Below are 20,082 nucleotides of genomic sequence, written 5' to 3' on the forward strand. Positions count from 1 at the left end.
GACAGCGGAATGGTTGATGGAATTTAATACAGAAAAATGTGAGGTGTTGCAATTTGGGAAGTCGAACAAGGGCAGGACCTACACAGTGAATGGTAGGCCTCTGTGTAGAGCAGAAGGATCTAGGAGTACAGGTGCATGGTTCCTTGAAGGTCGAGTTGCAGGTAGATGAGGTGGTCAAAAAAACTTTTGGCACATTGGCCTTCATCAGTCAGATTATTGAGTATAGAAGTTGGGAGGTCATGTTGTAGTTATACAAGACGTTGGTGAGACCGCATTTAGAATATTGTGTTCTGTTCTGGGCACCATAGGAAAGGTATTGTCAAGCTTGAAAGGGTTCAGAAAAGATTTATGAGGATGTTGCCAGGACTAGAGTGTGTGAGCTTTGGGAGAGGTTGAGTAGGCTGGGTCTCTATTCCTTGGAGCACAGGAGGATGAGGGGTGATCTTATAGAGGTATACAAAATCATGAGAGGAATAGATCAGGTAGATGCACAGAGTATCTTGCCCAGAGTAGGGGAATCAATCACCAGAGAACATAGGCTCAAGGTGAAGGGGAAAAGATTTTATAGGAATCCGAGGGTTAACTTTTTCACACAATGGGTGGTGGGTATATGGAACACGCTGCCAGAGGAGGTAGTTGAGGCTGGGACTATACTATCGTTTAAGAAACAGTTAGACAGGTACATGAATAGTGCAGGTTTAGAGTGATATAGACCACGCGCAGGCAGGTGGGACTAGTGCAGCTGGGACAATGTTGGCTGGCGTGGGCGAGTTGGCCTATGAGTCTAGGTGGGGTTTAAGATTTGCAACCACCATTATAGTTAGTTGAAGATCAATAAATACCACTCATGGGCAAACACTTAAAATGCAGTCTGAAGGAGGGTCTCGAACCAAAACATCACCTGTTCCTTCTCTCCAGAAATGCTGCCTGTTCTGCTGAGTTACTCCACCTTTTTTGTGTCCATTCTCGGTGTAAATCAGCTTCTGCAGTAACTTCCTACACTTAAAATGCCTGCCGCAGCTTAAATTATCCAAAGTACAGCATACCCAACTTTAAAGTGATTTCCAGAATGAAATCCTTCAGCCCTACATCTTAAACGCCCAACCCCCGTATTATGGTGACAGCAGAGAGGTAGATTGGAGGAGCACCAGTAGTAGGCTGTTCTTGCCAACCACAACTAAACTCGCAGCCCTGAACATTATCCAAATTGCTGCTTGACAGGAGGATAGATGAAATGTGGGCAAACAGACAAGTACTTGCCAGGCATTCAGAGGGAACTCCCTGGCCCAGCAACAGTGTCATGGGATGTGCCAGCACTGGCGGGCCGGGTAGATCTCAGCTTAACATTAAAGTGCAGCACCCTCTACACTTGTGCAACAATCTGCCTCGGGCGCTGGTCTCTCCACAGGACCACAACGCAAAAAGTTACTGCACAAAGTCAGGCATTATATGGCATTATATGGGACAATGGCATATATATGGTTATTATGGATGGATTCTTCACCCTACCTAACCTTGGTCTCAGTGAATGGCACAGTAGGTAGAGCTGCTACCTCACAGTCATTTCTTCAGCAAGAGCTAATATTTCCATTGTCTTTGATAGATTCTTGATTAGTATAGGTGTCAGGGGTTATGGGGAGACATCAGGGGAATGGGGTTGAGAAGGAAAGACAGATTAACCATGATTGAATGGCAGAGTAGACTTGATGGGCCAAATGGCCTAATTCCGCTCCTAGAACTTAATACACCTGATGTCTTCAGTCTGGAAGATGATTTCAACTAACTTTTCTCAACATTGAAGCTTTAATAGGCACTGAAGTCTTCCCCAGTATTGTATTTATACCACAGAATGCAAGGATAATGCTCATCACCTCATCAGGCTTTAGGACCCACATGCTCTGCATTGTTTCTTATTAACCACAGAACAATATGCAGGAAGATTGTTCCCGATGTTAGGGAAGTCCAGGACAAGGGGTCACAGCTTAAGGATAAAGGGGAAATCCTTTAAAACCGAGATGAGAAGAACTTTTTTCACGCAGAGAGTGGTGAATCTCTGGAACTCTCTGCCACAGAGAGTAGTTGAGGCCAGTTCATTGGCTATATTTAAGAGGGAGTTAGATGTGGCCCTTGTGGCTAAGGGGATCAGGGGGTATGGAGAGAAGGCAGGTACGGGATACTGAGTTGGATGATCAGCCATGATCATATTGAATGGCGGTGCAGGCTCGAAGGGCCGAATGGCCTACTCCTGCACCTAATTTCTATGTTTCTATGTTTCTAATACCAGCTGATAGAACTGCTGCCTCACAGAGCCAGAGACCCGGGTTCCATTCCTGACCTTGGGTGATATCTGTGTGGAGTTTGCATGTTCTCTGTAACCACATGCGTTTCCTCCAGGTGCTCCGGTTTCAGACCACATACCAAAGACGTGCGGGTTTGCAGGTTACATTACAGATAGAAAATAGGTGCAGGAGGAGGCCATTTGGCCCTTCGAGCCAGCACCGCCATTCATTGTGATCATGTTAATCGACCTCTGTAAACTGTCCAGAGTGGCGTAGGAAACGGATGCGAAAGTGGGATAACAAAACTGGAGTAAATGAGTGATCAACGGCTGGCTGGTGTGGACTTGGTGGGCCGAAAGGCCAGTTTCCTTGCTGTATCATTCAATCAATTCAAATCAATTTCCCCCACCCCTCCCCAACATCTCAAAAAGATAAAATACAGCTTCATTAGCTAGCTGCAAAATCCCGGCCTAATATTAATGCACAGCCAGTGATGGGCTAACAAAAGGTTAAAGTGCTTTAATGATAAACCACACATTTTACGGGAGAGAGTGTGGCAGGTTCGATGTGCTAGCTCTCAACCGCAGCAGAAGAAATGCAAATGAAAGCCAAACGCAGCACCCAACTGTGAAATTGATTGCCACTCTGAGGAAGAGTGAAATGCACTGTTTGCAGAGCTTTTATCCTCTTACACTAATGTTTTATTAAAAAAACAGAGCATAGGGCAGCATCACTTTCACTGCAGCTCAAGTGTACAACATCAGCTGCCCCTCCACAAGGAGTCCTTGCCACACATCACACCCAGCTGGGCAACATCCAGGCTTCATTCAGTCCAATACAATGGTGGGCCTCCCAAACCACCAGACACAAGTTTTAGTTTAGAGATATAGCGCAGAAACAGGCCATTCGGCCCACCAAAGTCACGCCGACCAGCGATCAACCTGAACATTGACATTATCCTACACACTAGCGACAATTTATCCTAAGCCTGTACGTTTCTGGGATGTAGGAGGAAACCGGAGCACCCGGAGAAAACCCACATGGTCATGGGGAGAACGAACAAACACCACCCGTGGTCAGGATCGAACCCGGGTCTCTGGCGCTGCAAGGCAGCAACTCTGCCGCTGGGCCACTGTGCCGCCAAGGGGAGAGACAAAGTGCTGGAGTAACTCAGCGGGTCGGGCAACATGTCTGGAGCACATGGAGAGCTAGGTTTAATGGTGGGTCCTGGCCCAAATCGGCATGCTGCCTGACCCGCTGAACTACTCCAGCACTTTGTGGCCCTTTGTTTTGGCCGAAACAACATAGGTAGAACAACTCTGATAGAAGGGAGTACAACACAGAGCTGGAGGATACCATCATCTGTTTAAAAACCCTTCAGCCCACTGCAAGATCTGCCACAAGGTTGCTCACTCATATGATAGATTAACACCCAAACAAGTAAATTGGACCAAAGAGAAAAAAAACACATCATGTGACTGACAAGGACAAACGACTCATTCTTGACTAAATATCAATTGTATCAAGACCTTGTTACAGTCCATGATTATTTCTGTGCAACACATTTAATGGCGAGCCCACCGCTCCTTCGTCTTCGCCCATCCAAGATTAATATTCATTCCCTACCCTGCAATCCAGAAGCAAATTCCAGGCCCTCCCGGCCTCAAGCCATATTTCTTCTGCCTATTGCTAATCCCTTGCATCTTTGTCCTCGACGCACTCAAAACTACTTCCAGCTGTCACACTGTTCATGTTCCCATACCTACCAGCAAACCTCCCTTCACTTGGATAGGGCTCAGTCAACGTCAAACTTGCCTGAAGGTCTATCACCAGTGGTGGGTGTTCAGTGCTGGGAACTCTGTTGTTGAAGAGGTCTAATGCAATTAGAAAGTGTACAGGCATGCCCGTACCACTGAGGAAACCCGATTGGAAACCTTTGGAGACTTTGCGCCCCACCTGCACGGTTCCGCACAGAAACCTTGGGTGGGGCACAAAGTCTCCAGAGGTTTCCAATCAGGTTTCCTCAGTGGGACGGGGGCATTAAGGGAAGGACCCTTAACAGTGTGCATGCACAGAGAGATCTTGGGGTCCAAGTCCATAGCTCCCCGAAAGTGACAAAAGTGGGAATAATGGTAAAGGTTGATCAGGACAAGACTCAGATATACAGTACATGCTGCAGCTTCATAAAACCTGGTTAGGCTGCATTGGGAGTAGTATGCGCAGTTCTGACCGCCCCGTTACAGGGTGGATGTGAAGGCTTTGGAGAAGTAGTTTACCAGAAAGCTGCGTGGATTTGAGAGTATTGGCCATGAGTTTACACAAACCTGGATAGTTTTTTCTGCATTATCAGACGTTGAGGGGAGATCTGAGAAAAGTTTATAAAATGATGAGAGGCATAGATATGGTAGGTAGTCACAACCTCTATTCCAGGGAGGAAATGTCAAAGTCAAAGAAGGCTTTTTTTATTTTTTTTTTTTAAACACAACAGTGGCAAAGTGCAAAGTGTTGCTATTTTTGGAAGCAGATATGATAATGTTTAAGAGGCTTTGATGTTTAACAGCGTGCATGAATATGCAGGGGAGGGTGCAAAATGGATCAAGCGCAGGCAGAAGGTATTAATTTAATTTGGATCGTGCTAATAAAAAAACTGAAATGCTTAGAAATGTCTTCACTCAGAGGGTAATGAATCTCTGGAATTACCTGCCCGCAGGTTGATTGTGGCCAGACCAGTAAATACATTTAATGCGGTGAGAGCAAATATTGAAAGATCACGGAGATTAAGGTTATGGGGAAGTGCCATAGAGGTAGCAGTCTGTGGGGCCAGTGACCAACTCCTTTTATTTATTTTTTGGTGACATCAACCATCCTTTTGCCCACATTAGTGCTGCTTTTAAATTTGATTATATTCTGTAATTAGCAATATTTCCCCAAGTCCCTAAAACTCAAAGACCACATGTACTTCACCTTGTGGCTAAGTGTCCATGTCTGCACCATCCCACCTTTCAAAATGCTGCAGTGATTAAATACGGGATCTTCAGCCGGCAAGCAGTAGGAGTCGTGCAGCAGTAGATGGCGACATTGAACAGAGAACCGATTAAAGATGACTTTGATGAGCAAAGTGCGCCTCTGATATCACAGACAGAACAAAACCATCCAAAGTCAGTAAACCCACCCCGTTACAACAAATCTCATCTCTGGCACAAGATCCTGAAAAATGCATGAAATAAGCGTTTGGAAATAAATTAGATTGGCACAGTGACACAGCGGTAGAGTTGCCACCTCACAGCACCAGAGACCCAGGTTCGATCCTGACTGCGGGTGCTGTCTGTACGTAGTTTTTACGTTCTCTCTGTGACCTCGTGCGTTTCCTCTGGGTGCTCCGGTTTCCTCCCACATTCCAAAGACATGCATGTTTGTCGGTTAATTGGCTTCTGTAAATCGTTCCTGGTGTGTAAGTTAGACCAGTGTATGGGTGATCGCGGGTCGGCGCGGACTCGGTGGCCGGGAGGGTCTGTTTCCACGCTGCATCTCTAAACTAAGCAGCAGTGGAAGCACTGACAATTGTGAGCAGGAGAGAGAGAAAAGATTATGACGGATCTTAGGTTTTCTTCACAAGGGGGAAGAGCAACACAAGAGTACAATTCATTTGGCCCATCCTCAGGAGATTTCCAATCAGCTTTCTAATCAGTTCAATTCTCCTGTCCACTCCCCTTTCACCACTAGCCGACCCAATTTATTTCCCATGTGCACAGCACACTGCCCTCAAGTTAATAAATCTGCTTCCATCATCTTCTCTGGCAATCCAATCAACATCACAAAACATCCAGTGGGAAAATGTCAAACTTCCCCTCCGAATCCCTGCTGGATTTTTTGTCAACCATTTTAGTTTGAGCATCTGAAGGGTTCAAACCTGAACTGTGATCCATCGGTCTGAAGGTCGGTCCTGACCAGAAACAACACCTATGCATGCTCTCCAGAGATGCTGCCTGACCAGCTGAGTTACTCCAGCATTTTGTTTTGTCTGAAGAAGGGTTTCAGCCCGAAACGTTGCCTATCTCCTTCGCTCCATAGATGCTGTTGCACCCGCTGAGTTTCTCCAGCATTTTTGTGTATCTTTTTTTTCTAAACCAGCACCAACAGTTCCTTGTGTCTCCATCACAACATAACCTGCCATTCCGCCAGCATTTTGCTCAAGATTCCAGCACATGCAATTTCATGTCTCTCCATCTTAAATTGGTCGTCTTGTTATACAGACCATCCTGTCAATAGTAATATCTTCTCCTCGTCCACTAAAACCTATCAGTTCGGGGCAAGTCCATTCATTCTTCCCTCAGTCCTTGCTGCCCTCAAACACAATCAGGGCGGCGCAGTGATGAGGAAACTGTAGCACCCGGAGAATACCCACACGGTCACAGGGAGGACGTACAAACTCTCTACAGACAGCGCCCGTAGTCAGGATAGAATCTGGGTCTCTGGTGCTATAAGGCAGCAACTCTACTGCTGCATTGACCACAGCTGATTACAACTTGGCAGCCAAAAGCTAATGGCAAATAATAAAATGCAAAATATTCTACAGCAATCAAACGGAGGTCAGGATGGAACAGACTTTAAGAGTTGGACTATATTGGCACAATGGGAATCTGTCGGGGGGAACAGCAGGGAAATTTGCTTAAAAGCTTGGCTGAAAAGCAGGTCATTACACCACAATCTTTTTCCAATTAGTGTATAATAGGTCTTCTTTTTGTTTGCACATGAAATGGCATCTTTACTAGGGTCAAAGATCGACAACATTAACAGGGCGGGGACAAAAAAAATTACAAGGTTATAAATGATGCAAGCTTTTGAAACAAATTCATAGATTCATAGACAAAATTGGAGAATTCTCAGTCCCACAAAATGTCCATGCAATTGAAATGGAATTTAACTTAATCATCGTAAATCAGTGGTCTTGGTCAAAATCCCGCGCAGTTGTTCAGCCTCTCGATTTACGGCAGCCATCAAGCCAGATCTAATATATGACGTCAAGATTAAATATAGGAAAATTGAACCACAGCGTGCAAAGTATTTACACTGGAGATAAAACAAGATCACGGGGAACATTTTAAGAAGGGAAAGGCTGCAAAAGCAGAAAAGGCACATCGTGTCTCAGAAGAGCTGCGGATGAGAACGTTGGGTCTGCAAGAGAGATTGGCAGAGATATTAGACATTACCTCAGCTTCCAGCAAACAGACATACAAAGAACAATGCAAATTAGAGTGCAATGAAGGCAGAGAAAGGGAAGTGCAGAAGAATCCTGGATGGATGCCTTGCCAACAGACACTGATGAACCTACAGTGCCCTCCATAATGTTTGGGACAAAGACCCGTCATTTATTTGCTTGCCTCTGTACTCCACAATTTGAGATTTGTAATCGAGAAAAAAAAAAGGAAAAACAGAATCATACGAGGTTAAAGTGCACATTGTAACATTTCATTAAAGGCCATTTTTATACATTTTGATTTCACCATGTAGAAATTACACCTGTGTTCATACATAGTCCCCCCATTTCAGGGAACCATAACGTTTGGGACACATGGATTCACAGGTGTTTGTAATTGTTTAGGTGCATTTAATTGCCTCCTTAATGCAGGTATAAGAGACCTCTCAGCAGCCAGTCTTTCCTCCAGTCTTTCCATCACCTTTGGAAAATTTTATTGCTGTTTATCAACATGAGGACCAAAGTTGTGCCAATGAAAGTCAAAGAAACTATTATGAGACTGAGAAACAAGAATAAAACTGTTAGATACATCTGCCAAACCTTAGGCTTACCAAAATCAACTGTTTGGAACATCATTAAGAAAGAGAGCATTGATGAGCTTACTAATCACAAAGGGACTGCAGGCCAAGGAAGACCTCTACAGCTGATGACAGAAGAATTATATCTATAATTCCCAAAATCCCCAAACACCTGTCCGACAGAGGCAACACTGCAAGATGCAAACCACTGGTTAGCCGCAAAAATAAGATGGCTAGGTTACAGTTTGCCAAGAAGTATGTAAAAGAGCAACCACAGTTCTGGAAAAAGGTCTTGTGTACAGATGAGACGAAGATTAACTTATATCAGAGTCATGGCAAGAGCAAAGTATGGAGGAGAGAAGGAACTGCCCAAGATCCAAAGCATACCACCTCATCTGTGAAACACGGTGGTGGGAGAGTTATGGCCTGGACATGTATGGCTGCTGAAGGTACTGGCTCAATTATCTACTTTGATGATACAACCGCTGATGGTTGTAGCATAATGAATTCTGAAGTGTATCGACACATCCTATCTGCTCATGTTCAACCTAATGCCTCATAACTCATTGGCCGGCGGTTCATTCTACAGCAAGCCAATGATCCCAAACACACTGCTAAAGCAACAAAGGAGTTTTTCAAAGCTAAAAAATGGTCAATTCTTGATTGGTCAAGTCAATCACCCGATCTGAACCCAATTGAGCATGCCTTTTATATGCTGAAGAGAAAACTGAAGGGGACTAGCCCCCAAAATAAGCACAAGCTAAAGATGGCTGTGACACAGGCCTGGCAGAGCATCACCAGACAAGGCACCCAGTGACTGGTGATGTCCGTGAATCAGACTTCAAACAGTCATTGCATGCAAAAGATATGCAACAAAATACTAAACATGGCTACTTTCATTTACATGACATTGTTGTGTCCCAAACATGATGGTGCCCTGAAATGGGGGCACTATGTATAAACACTGCTGTAATTTCTACATGGTGAAACCAAAATGTATAAAAACGGCCTTTGTTAAAATCTGACAATGTGCACTTTAGCCACATGTGATTTTTTTTCTATTACAAACCTCAAATTATGGACTTGGTCTCTAGGTTTGCTCTCCAATGGATGTAGTCTAGTGTTAGGAAGTGCCTACTGTTTACAGATTTGAGGACTTGAAATGGAGTCCGAGCTACCCTGCAGTGAAGATTGAAGACTTCCATTCACACTGTGCCTTGCACATTGGCATCTCTAACTGCTTTTAACAGTGTCAGCATTGTTTAAACAGTTGAAGGAGCCAATCTGCACACAGCGAGGCTCCATAGAGAACGTGAAGATGATTAGACAAAGTTAGTAGATGTTAGTGTGTTTCCTTCCGAGTGTTTCCTAACCAGAAGCTTCGGATGAATCATGACATCCGCATGCTTCTGAAAGCAAGTTCCCGGGCATTCAGGTCTGGCGATGCAGAAATCCAGATACGACCTTGGTAAGGCCATCAAAAAGGCCAAAAGGGACTTCTGCTCTAAGCTGGAGGATGAGACGGATGTTCGGCAACTGTGGCGGGGCTTGAATGCCATCACCTCTTACAAGGCGAAATCAGGAGGCGGCTCAGACAACGAAGCATCACTCCCTGACGAGCTCAATGCGTTCTACGCACAGTTCGATAGGGAGAACACTGATGTGCCTTCCTGAGCCCCTATTCGCCCTGACAGTGTACAGTCATAGTCACAGAGGCCAACGTCAGAAGGTCCTTCCGGGGGGGGGGGGGGGGGGGGGAAGTCTTGGAAAGCGCCAGGACCTGATGATATACCTGGCCCCGTTCTAAAACCCAGTGCGGACCATCCGGCTGGAGCTTTTACAGACATTTTCAACCTCTCACTTCTGAGGTCTGAGGTTCTCACCTGCTTTAAGAGGGCATCAATAATACTGATGCCCAAGAAGAGTAAGGTGACGTGCCTCAATGACTATTGACCAGCAGGTCAATGGTAGTTGCAATTTCACTGGACCACTTGGACAATAAAAAACACCTTAGTCAGGCTGTTGTTTATAGACTACAGATCGGCGTTTAATATCCCTTCCAAGCTGGTTACCAAGCTCACAGAACTGGGCCTCTGCGGATCCCTCTGCAATTGGATCCTCGACTTCCTCATCCACAGACCACCGTCTGTTTGAATTGGGGGAACCACTCATCCTCAGTAACAATTAGTACGAGAGCACCTCAAGGTTGCGTGCTCAGCCCCCTGCTGTACTCAATCTATACTCATGACTGCGTAGCCTGTCATAGTGCGAACTCCATCATCAAGTTCGCCGATGACACCACTGTGGTTGGACGAATCACAGATGGTGACGAGTCAAGAGCATAGAAGCGAGATCGACTGACTGACCAAATGGTGCCAGCACAACAACCTGGCTCTCAACATCAGTACGACTAAGAAACTGATTGTGGACTTTAGTTGGGGAAGGATGAGGACCCACAATCCTGTTTATATCAACGGAACGATGGTGGAGAGGGTCAATAACTTGGGCGTGCATATATCAGATCTTTTGTGGACCCAGCACACCGATGCAATTGTAAAGAAGGCACATCAGCGATTCTACTTCCTGAGAAGATTACGGAGATTCAGCATGTCGAAGAGGATTCTCCTAAATTTCTACAGGTGCACGGTAGAGAGCCTTCTGACTGGTTGCATCGTGGCCTGGTTCAGCAACTTGAACGTCCAGGAACGAAAAAGTCTACAAAAAGTTGTGACCACTGCCCAGTCCATCACTGGCTTTCACCTCCCCACCATCGAAGGAATCTATCGTAGTCGCTGCCTCAAAAAGGCAGCCAAAATCATCAAGGACCCACACCATCCTGGCCACACACTCATCTCACCATTGCCATCAGGAAGAAGGTGTAGAAGCCTGAAGACTGTAACATCCAGGTTCAGGAACAGCTTCTTCCCCACAGCCACATTAAACACAATGAATAAGCTATGAGCTCTGAACTGTAAAAGACTATATCATTATTTGTTATTTGCACTATATTTGTTATTTATTGAACGTTTTCGTTTTTTTCCCCGTTATATACAGTGTTTACATATTCACATATTCTGTTGTGCTGCACCAAGTAAGAATGTCATTGTCCCGTCTGGGACATATGACAATACAACACCCTTGTCTTGAGAATGCCAAAGAGATGACCTTGTCAGCATCTGTCCCATTTCAGTGGTAGTATTTGTATTCACACTAGATCCCCTCCTTCCCCCCCCCCCCCAAAATCCAAACAATAGCATGATACAAACTGAGATGAGAAAAAACTTTTTCACCCAGAGAGTTGTGAATGTGTGGAATTCTCTGCCACAGAAGGCAGCAGAGGCCAATTCACTGGATGAATTTAAAAGAGTTAGATAGAGCTCTCGGAGCTAGGTGAACCAAGGGATGTGGGGAGAGGGCAGGCACGGGTTACTGATTGTGGATGATCAGCCATGATCACAATGAATGGCAGTTCAGGCTCAAAGGGCCAAATGGCCTCCTCCTGCACCTATTTTCTGTGTTTCTATGATACAGGTGTGCAGTGCCAAGGGAGTGCTACATTGTCAGAGGAGTTATTTTTCAGGTGCGACACTGGATCAATGCCTCGTTTGCCTCTTCAGCCTGTCATTAAAATCCTAGCACTCTAACAATTCCACAAAGAAGGTGATGGGTGTATGGAATAAGCTGCCGGAGGAGGTAGTTGAGGCGAGTACTATCGCAAGGTTTCAGCAGCAATTGGACAGACACGAATGAGGATAGGATAGGTTTAGAGGGATATGGGCCAAACGCAGGCATGCGGGATTAGTGTAGACGGGACATGTTGGTCGCTGCGTGCAAGTTGGGACGTCTGCCCGTCCCACTTAGGAAACCTGAACGGAAACCTCTGTAGACATTGCGCCCCACCCAAGGTTTCTGCACAGTTCCCGGAGGTTGCAGGTGGTTGCCGGAGGTTGCAGGTAGTGGAAGCAGGTAGGGAGACTGACAAAAACCTCCGGGAACTGCACGGAAACGTGGGCGCAAAGTCTCCAGAGGTTTCCGTTCAGGTTTCCTAAGTGGGACAGGGGCAGAAGAGTCTGTTTCCACACTGTACGACCCTGTGGCTCCAATTTGGTGCATGTAAATTTGCACTTCAGTCATCGTCTGCGAGTGCATAAAGTGAAGGCGTCTGGATGAACAAAAGACTGCATGCTCGGAGGAGACTGCAGCTGATGTGTGGCGTGCCCAGTGCAGTGGTGTCTGCAGTTTCAGGTGCTGAGACAGTCGAATAGATCGATGCTGATATCACACTGCGTCGAGACTGTCTTTCAACCAACCAGATCACTTCAGCATTTTACTTCCAGCGAGCGGTTCTCTCTGTGCGCTAGTGTCTGCTGCACGTTCCTTTTTCCCCTGTTTTGTACAACTACCTTCCTAATCTACTAAATATTGGCATGGTTTCTGCTCTCGGGCCTCAGCACAGTCAAGAATTGCCTGCATGATTCGATACACAAACCAGGCAGCAGAAACACAAAAGGGCTGAACCAGCCAATTCCTAAATAACAACTTGCATTCTAACCCCTGGATATGTTGGATCAACGCTAAACTCAGAAGCTGCAGTCTTCTGCTGGAAATGTTAAGAGGATTTCGAACGCAGATACTACCAAGAGCCCACTGAGATTGTGCTGTTAGCAATGCGCCGTTCACTTTGAAATATTTTGTTTGCAGGGATATTTTACAACGAGGGTATTGATTAATGCCTTAAAACCAACGCGAGGCAGCTGCGGCTAATCACTGAAAATGCAGGGAGCAATCTCTGAGCAAACACACTCGTCCCCGAGCAACAGCTGCAGCCCACTCCCTCCACCCAAGACCGCACTCTGTAAATGACAAACATTTGCAGGTTTAGGGGACTCGTTCACCCTCCACCCAGCGCACATTGTGCTCCCTCCCCGGAGCGCACAGAGCTTTCAGACTGACGACAATAGGTCGGTTCCACAAATTCCTCTGGCGGATTAGAGGATCTGAAAGCCTGACTCAATCTTGTTCTCCCAACTTGAACCCAGCCACATTGTGTAGTCCCCTCGCTGCAGGGATGCTTAGCCCTGCACCAAGAGGTATTTCATAAGCGTAGGTTTGTGATACGTTACACTTGGCACAGCGGCAATTCAACTGCTAACTGCCCTTAGAATAGACGGGTTTTCAAGTCGAAAGTATAGAGTAAGGGAGGAAGGAGAGAGAGTGGAAGGAGCAATCAAGGTCACTGAATACTGCAGCCTCCCCACCTTCCCTTTGTTACCCGACTGGATGAAGGCTGTAGGATTGCACAATGCACGCCCCACCTCGACCTCGAACATGCCACGCCCGCCCTCGATACGGCCACTATTTCTAACTTGTTAGAAGAAAAGGAGAAATAAAGAGAGAAACTTAGCAAAATGACCTCACATCTCTCTCTCACTCCGACCCCCGCAGAATTTATTCTCAGCAAGTACTAAGGATTTATCCCATTCCCAGGAGAAATTAAGGCGCTGTTGATAGATCAATTGGTGAAGAAACGATATATTCCAATGGCACCTCAAATTAAAACACCAGGTCCATCACAAGTTGATATTTGGAATCCTGGAGGATTTTCCCCCCCGCCTAAAAAAAACCCAGGTTGTAGTCCCAATACAAACCTGTGTTACAATACAACCTATTTTTATTCCAGTGCAAATTAAAATAAAGTGACGCTCTAAACCTTTGAGTTTTGAGATTTAATTTTTTTAAATCTTAAAGCTCAAACTGCAAGATTTAGAGCATTACTGTGTTTTAAGCACTGGAGGGAAGATTTGTTTAAAACCACGCATTACAACTGAGCACAAGACTGAAACCCCAGGCAAACGGATCAGGCCACACCCTCCCCATTGAATCTCTCTCCACCACAATGCCAAAGACGCACAATTGCTAGAGCGTCTAAGTTTAAATGAAGAAGGGGGAAGAAGGGGGGAAAAAAAGCTCACTCACACAGCTGGGATGAAAAGCGCATCTTACCTGTGGCTGCTAAAGCACCCGGCATTCTGCAAAGCACTGCTCCAGCTGGCGAAGAAATGACGCTTTATATCACACAGGGAGGCTTGAGCGAGAACAGCTGACTGCAGAGAGCACTTGGGTTAAACGCGGTCTGGGTACAGTTCATTAAAAAGCAGTCCGCATGTGCTCCCTCGCTACTCGCAGGCTGGGGCCAAGAGTGAGGCAACCCGAACGCACATTACAACAGTCTCCTGCTATGTGATGGATATTCTCCCCACCAGTCTCCCCCCCTTCCCCCAGCTGACAACTGTCAGGCTGGTTGTTCTGTTGAGAGAAACACCTCAGAGATCGGGGGGTGGGGAGGCGTTTCGCTAGAATGAATCGCATTCCTGCGACTCTGGCGAAGTGGAGATAAAGGGAGAGTCACACGGTGGGGACCTTCCCAGGTCCAGCAGCCCAATCCCAACACACCAGCTGTTTAAAGTAACAGGCAGCAAATCGCAGCTACCCCCACCCACCCACTTCCAGATAGGGAAAAACATTATTGGAATGTTGCTCTCAAGACAATGACTGAGCCAGCGGGTGGGCAAGTTAGAGAGGCACAGGATATTTCACATATTGTCAGCACTTTTTGCTTTCTACCTCACAAAGCGACATCCACCCAACTATCCCCATCCGCCATGTTCCTGATTCTTGGCTCAGCAGAGAACAAAGCCCCACCCATGTTCATAACCTCTAGGAGCAGAATTAGGCCATTCAGCCCATCAAGTTTACTCCGCCATTCAATCATGGCTGTTCTATCTTTCCCTCTCTATCCATTCTTCTGCCTTCACCCCCTTTATAATCTTATATGTTTCTCTAAGATCCCCACTCATCCTTCTAAACTCCAGTGAATACAAGCCTAGTCTTTTCAATCTTTCCTCATATGACAGTCCTGCCATCCCGGATCAATCTCGTGAACCTACACTGCACTGCCTCAATCACAAGGATGTCCTTCCTCAAATTAAGAGATCAAAACTGTACACAATACTCCAGATGTGGTCTCACCAGAGCCCTATACAACTGCAAGGGATATGGGGAGAAGGCAGGCATGGGTTATTGATGGGGGATGGCGGTGCTGGTTCAAAGGGACGAATGGCCTCACACGTACCTATTGTCTATGTCTATGTTGCTATGTTACCCCACAACCTTACTAATCAATCTCTGCCTTAAAAAATATCTATTGACTTCGCCTTAGCCATCTGTTGCAATAAATTCCACAGATTCACCACCCTCTAAAGAAATTCCTCCTCATCTTCTTTTTAAAGGTACACCTTTTATTGCCAGTCTATGGCCTCTGGTCCGAGACTCTCCCACTAGTGGAAACATAATTTCCACATTCACTCCATCCAGGCCTTTCACTAATCCATACGTTTCAATGAGGTCCCCCCCTCATCCTTCTCAAGTCCAGCGAGTACAGGCCCAGTGCCGTTAAACACTCATCATATGTTAACCCAATCATTCCTGGGGTCATACTCATACACCTCCTCTGCACCCTCTCCCATGCCAGCATATCCTTCCTCTGATACGAGGCCCAATACTGCTCACAGTACAAGGGGTCACAGTTTAAGGATAATGGGGAAATCCATTCGAACCGAAATGAGAAAAACATTTTTCACACAGAGTGGTGAATCTCTGGAACTCTCTGCCACAGAAGGTAGTTGAGGCCAGTTCATTGGCTATATTAAAGATGGAGTTAGTGGCCTTGTGGCTAAAGGGATCAGGGGGTATGGAGAGAAGGCAGGTACAGGACACTGAGTTGGATGATCAGCCATGATCATATTGAATGGCAGTGCAGGCTCGAAGGGCAGAATGGCCTACTCCTGCACCTAGTTTCTATGTTTCTAAATGCAGTCTGAACAGTGCCTTATAAAGCCTCAGCATTATATCCGTGCCATAGACCAATAGGTCTTGGCTCTTCCCATTCTCAAGCCAAGTGTACAGAGGCTGTATGAAGCGATGCGCCCCACATCCCCAGTCTCACATTCAGCCCTGAATGGCAATGGAAGCTGTCATTGCCTCAGCTGTACACTGGATTAAATGTGCCAAGCCCTCAGGTCAGGAGGTTAGCAGCTGCGTTCGATTGTGGACACTGCACGAAGCATACCTCAGCTCTGTGGGAGGGTGTTTACTGGAACGATATCAGGCTTACAAAATGCCTTGCAAAGCTTCCCGAGCTACTGTGACAGTACCTCCCAAACCACAACAACCCCACCGCCAGGAGCTGGGGCAGATGCTAGAATCTTGAGCAAAAAGAAAATGTTGGAGGGTCAGGCAGCATCTGCGGAGGGAAATGGACAGACGATGATTGTCCAAGTTTTGAAGGGTCCCAGTCTGAAACGATATCTGTACATTTCCCTCCACAAATGCTGCCTGACCTGCTGTATTCATCCAGCAGTTTTTTTGTTTGCCTTCTAGCCCCCACACCCCCTTCCCCTCAAGGTCCCCTCAATGTCCCACCCAGAGTCCAGTCTCAGAATACTTTGCCATTCTTTCATCACTGGCCCCAGATCTCTGAAACTCCTACCCCAACCTGTGGGAGTACTTTGACCTTGCACACACTCAGGGCAAGCGGCTCATCACCACTCACAGGAAATTAGGGCAGGGTAATAAATGCTGCCCTGGAGAGCAACACCCAGATCCTAAAAGTGAATTCCTTAAGTTGGGCTGAAGGGCCTGTTTCCATCCTGTACGATTCCAAAGGTTAAATGAAGGCAAATAGCATAGGCTAGGATCATAGAGTAATACAGCATAGAAACAGGCCCTTCTGCTCTACTGTTCCATGATGCCAGCCAAGATGCCCCATCTGAGCTAGTCCTACTTGTTCCTCTTTGGTCCATATCCCTCTAAATGTTTCCTATCCATGTACTGTCAAGTGTCTTTTAACTGCTATTAAGAGTACCCGCCTCATAACAAAAACCGGCCTTTATAACAAGAGGAATCGAAAGTAGGAGCAAAGAGGTCCTTCTGCAGTTGTACAGAGCCCTAGTGAGACCACACCTGGAGTATTGTGTGCAGTTTTGGTCCCGTAATTTGAGGAAGGACATTCTTGCTATTGAGGGAGTGCAGCGTAGGTTTACAAGGTTAATTCCCGGGATGGTGGGACTGTCGTATGCTGAAAGAATAGGGCGGCTGAGCTTCTACACTCTGGAGTTTAGAAGGATGAGAGGGTATCTCATTGAAACATATACGATTGTTAAGGGTTTGGACACGCTAGAGGCAGGAAATATATTTTCCTGATGTTGGGGGGAGTCCAGAACCAGGGGCCACAGTTTAAGAATAAGGAGTCAGCCATTTAGAACGGAGACGAGGAAACACTTTTTCTCACTGAGAGTGGTGAGTCTGTGGAATTCGCTGCCTCGGTGGAGGCTGGTTCTCTGGATGCTTTCAAGAGAGCTAGATAGGGCTCTTAAAAATAGCGGAGTCAGGGTATATGGGGAGAAGGCAGGAACGGGGTACTGATTGGGGATGGTCAGCCATGATCACATTGAATGGCGGTGCTAGCTCGAAGGGTCGAATGGCCTACTCCTGCACCTATTGTCTATTAGATATCAACTATATCCTTTTGCAAAATGTGTAGCAAGGGACTGCAAATGCTGGTTTGCACTGAAGATACTGGAGTAAATAGAGCGGGTCAGGCAGCATCTCCGGAGTAAATGAATAGGTGACATTGCAGGTTGAAGGGTTTCATCCGCAATGTCACCTGTTCCTTTTCTCCAGGGATGCTGCCGGATCTGCTAAGTTACTCCAGCATTTTGTGTCTATCTTCGGAGTAAACAAGCATGTGCAGTTCCTTCCTGCACACTTCCTGCCATTGGTTGTACTGCAAATTAGTCTGGAGGAGGAGAGTGCCCTTACCCCAGTACCATTCACTTAGCAGTCCCAGCTTCTGATCACCCCTAGCTACATAGGATGTACAGCCCAATGCTAACTATGCCCATTTAGTCCATCCACTTATCTGTGTATCACACACAAGCCTCCTCTCACTGCATATCTAGAATGGTCATTCATTGAGAGGTACAAATTCTAGCAGAGCCAGCTAAACGACAGTAGTTACCAAGGCTCCAAACAGCAGGAACAAAATATAATGAGTGGACAAAACTCAAATCACAGGTTAGGTAATGGTTGGCCTATGGTCAATTTAAGTCTTGAGGGAAGGTACAAAAGGGCTTAAACATGATCAAGAGGTTTAAGACTGTTAAGTCAAAAAGGCACAACAGAGGATGTACTTCCTGTGGCAGCTGAGGAAGCACAATCTGCCACAGGCAATGATGGTCCAATTCTACACGTCTGTCCTCATCTTCTCCATCATGGTCTGGTTTGGCTCAGCCACCAAGCACGACACCTGGAGGCTGCAGCGAATCGTCCGATCAGCAGAGAAGGTTATTGGCTGCAACCTTCCCTCCATTGATGAACTGTACACTGCAAGGGCCAGGAAGCGAGCGGGCAAGATCATCTCTGACCCCTCTCACCCTGGCCACAAACTCTTTGAATCACTTCCCTCTGGAAGGCGACTCCGGACTGTCAAAGCTGCCACAGCCAGACATAAAAAACAGTTTTTAATCCACGAGTAGTAGCCAAAAATCTGTAGCCTCCCTTTGATCTGGTATTTTGTTGGTTCACATGCTTGATCAATGGTGTTTTATTATTATTAATGTTTAGTGTTTTCTGAGTCATTCGTAACTGTCACTGTACGTCATGTTGTTACTTGTGGGCGGAGCACCAAGGCAAATCCCTTGTATGTGAATACTTGGCCAATAAACTTACTTACTTAATACATGAAAGACTTTAGTTAAGGGAGCCCAGAAATGCCAGGACTGTTCTTTTTGAAACAGAAGATCAGAAAGTGGCCCAAGTGGTTTACAATGAGGGGTTGTGATGGAGAAGAATAACAATTCTGAAGTTGGATAATAACCAGGGATTGCAAGATGAAATTCATTGGCAAAAGACCAAGGAGAGAGCTCACTCTGCTGTTAAAATGCAAAATGCTCCAATCCCAAAATGGTGATGGAAGCAGATTAAAAAGGGCATAAAACAAGCAGTCTGGAATGGGGACATTCCAATTATGCAATGCTGGGGATTTAGACATAAGCAAAACAGTTCCTTCAAAGTGCAAACACACAGAAACTAAGCATTCGGTACTGCAAGAGGAAAAAATAATTCAATAAATAAATCAGATTACTTTCTCCTTCATTTCTAAAATATAGTTTTGCCTCAGAAGCATCAATGCAACTCTCTCCAGTATTCGTGTCGGAAGGAACTGCAGATGTTGATTTACATCGAAGATAGACACAAAATGCTGGAGTAACTCAGTGCACACATTCCTTCTATCCTGAGATACATTCCTGCCTATTACTCCAACATTTTGTGTCGATCTCTCTCCTGCGCTTCCTGTTTGGCATCTCTCCGTCCCTCCCCCAGCCTTGTTGGCTTGCTAGTTCCACTGTCTGCATGCATATATCCCTTCATTCACAGCCAAAAACTGTTGGCTCCACCTTTCTTTCGTCATCCGTGCCGCTCTGATTTGTTCTGTATCCATTCACACCTCTACTTTTCCTCTCCACTGAATCTCAATCTGAAGAAGGGTCTCGATCCGAAACGTCATCTATACCTTTTCTCCAGAGATGCTTCCTGACCCGCTGAGTTACTCCAGCACTTTGTGTCTATCCTTGGTGTCATCCAGCATCGGCAGTTCCTTCCGACATGCCTCGTCTACGCTATCATCTTTGGATGAAAGTCTGATCTGACTTTCCACTGGATTTCTGAGTGACCACCTTGTATTAAATGTTAGGTCATACGTTTCCCTTTACCCTCTAATAGATCCTCTCATGCGGAAGCTTTCTGGATCTACTACTCCTTAAAGACCTTCACCACAACAAGATTCAATACACATTTAACAATTTCCAACTGTATCATAGTGCTCTAACGGCTAGTCGTGGCCTCACAGACCTGTGTTGTAACATTTAAGGAGTGGTCTACTTATTTCCCCAGAACAGAATCTTTTTCC

The 20,082-nt window shown here is 46.0% G+C and overlaps 1 protein-coding gene across 2 annotated transcripts in view; it reads right to left on the reverse strand.

The window, feature by feature from the left end:
• The window catches only part of LOC129699343 (A-kinase anchor protein 12-like), a 93,086-nt gene that overhangs the window by 17,561 nt on the left and 55,443 nt on the right, over nucleotides 1–20,082 (reverse strand). The window contains exon 1 of one of the 2 annotated variants that reach the window (XM_055639022.1): nucleotides 14,058–14,467. The exons of the other annotated variant lie outside the window; for it this stretch is intronic. Coding sequence (XP_055494997.1) covers nucleotides 14,058–14,082 — 25 coding nt within the window. The 5' untranslated portion in view covers nucleotides 14,083–14,467. Of the gene's footprint in view, nucleotides 1–14,057; nucleotides 14,468–20,082 lie in introns of those variants that run through there. 2 annotated transcript variants of the gene reach the window in all.

This window comes from Leucoraja erinacea, chromosome 8 (genome assembly GCF_028641065.1).
Source record: "Leucoraja erinacea ecotype New England chromosome 8, Leri_hhj_1, whole genome shotgun sequence".
Lineage (NCBI taxonomy): Eukaryota > Metazoa > Chordata > Chondrichthyes > Rajiformes > Rajidae > Leucoraja > Leucoraja erinaceus.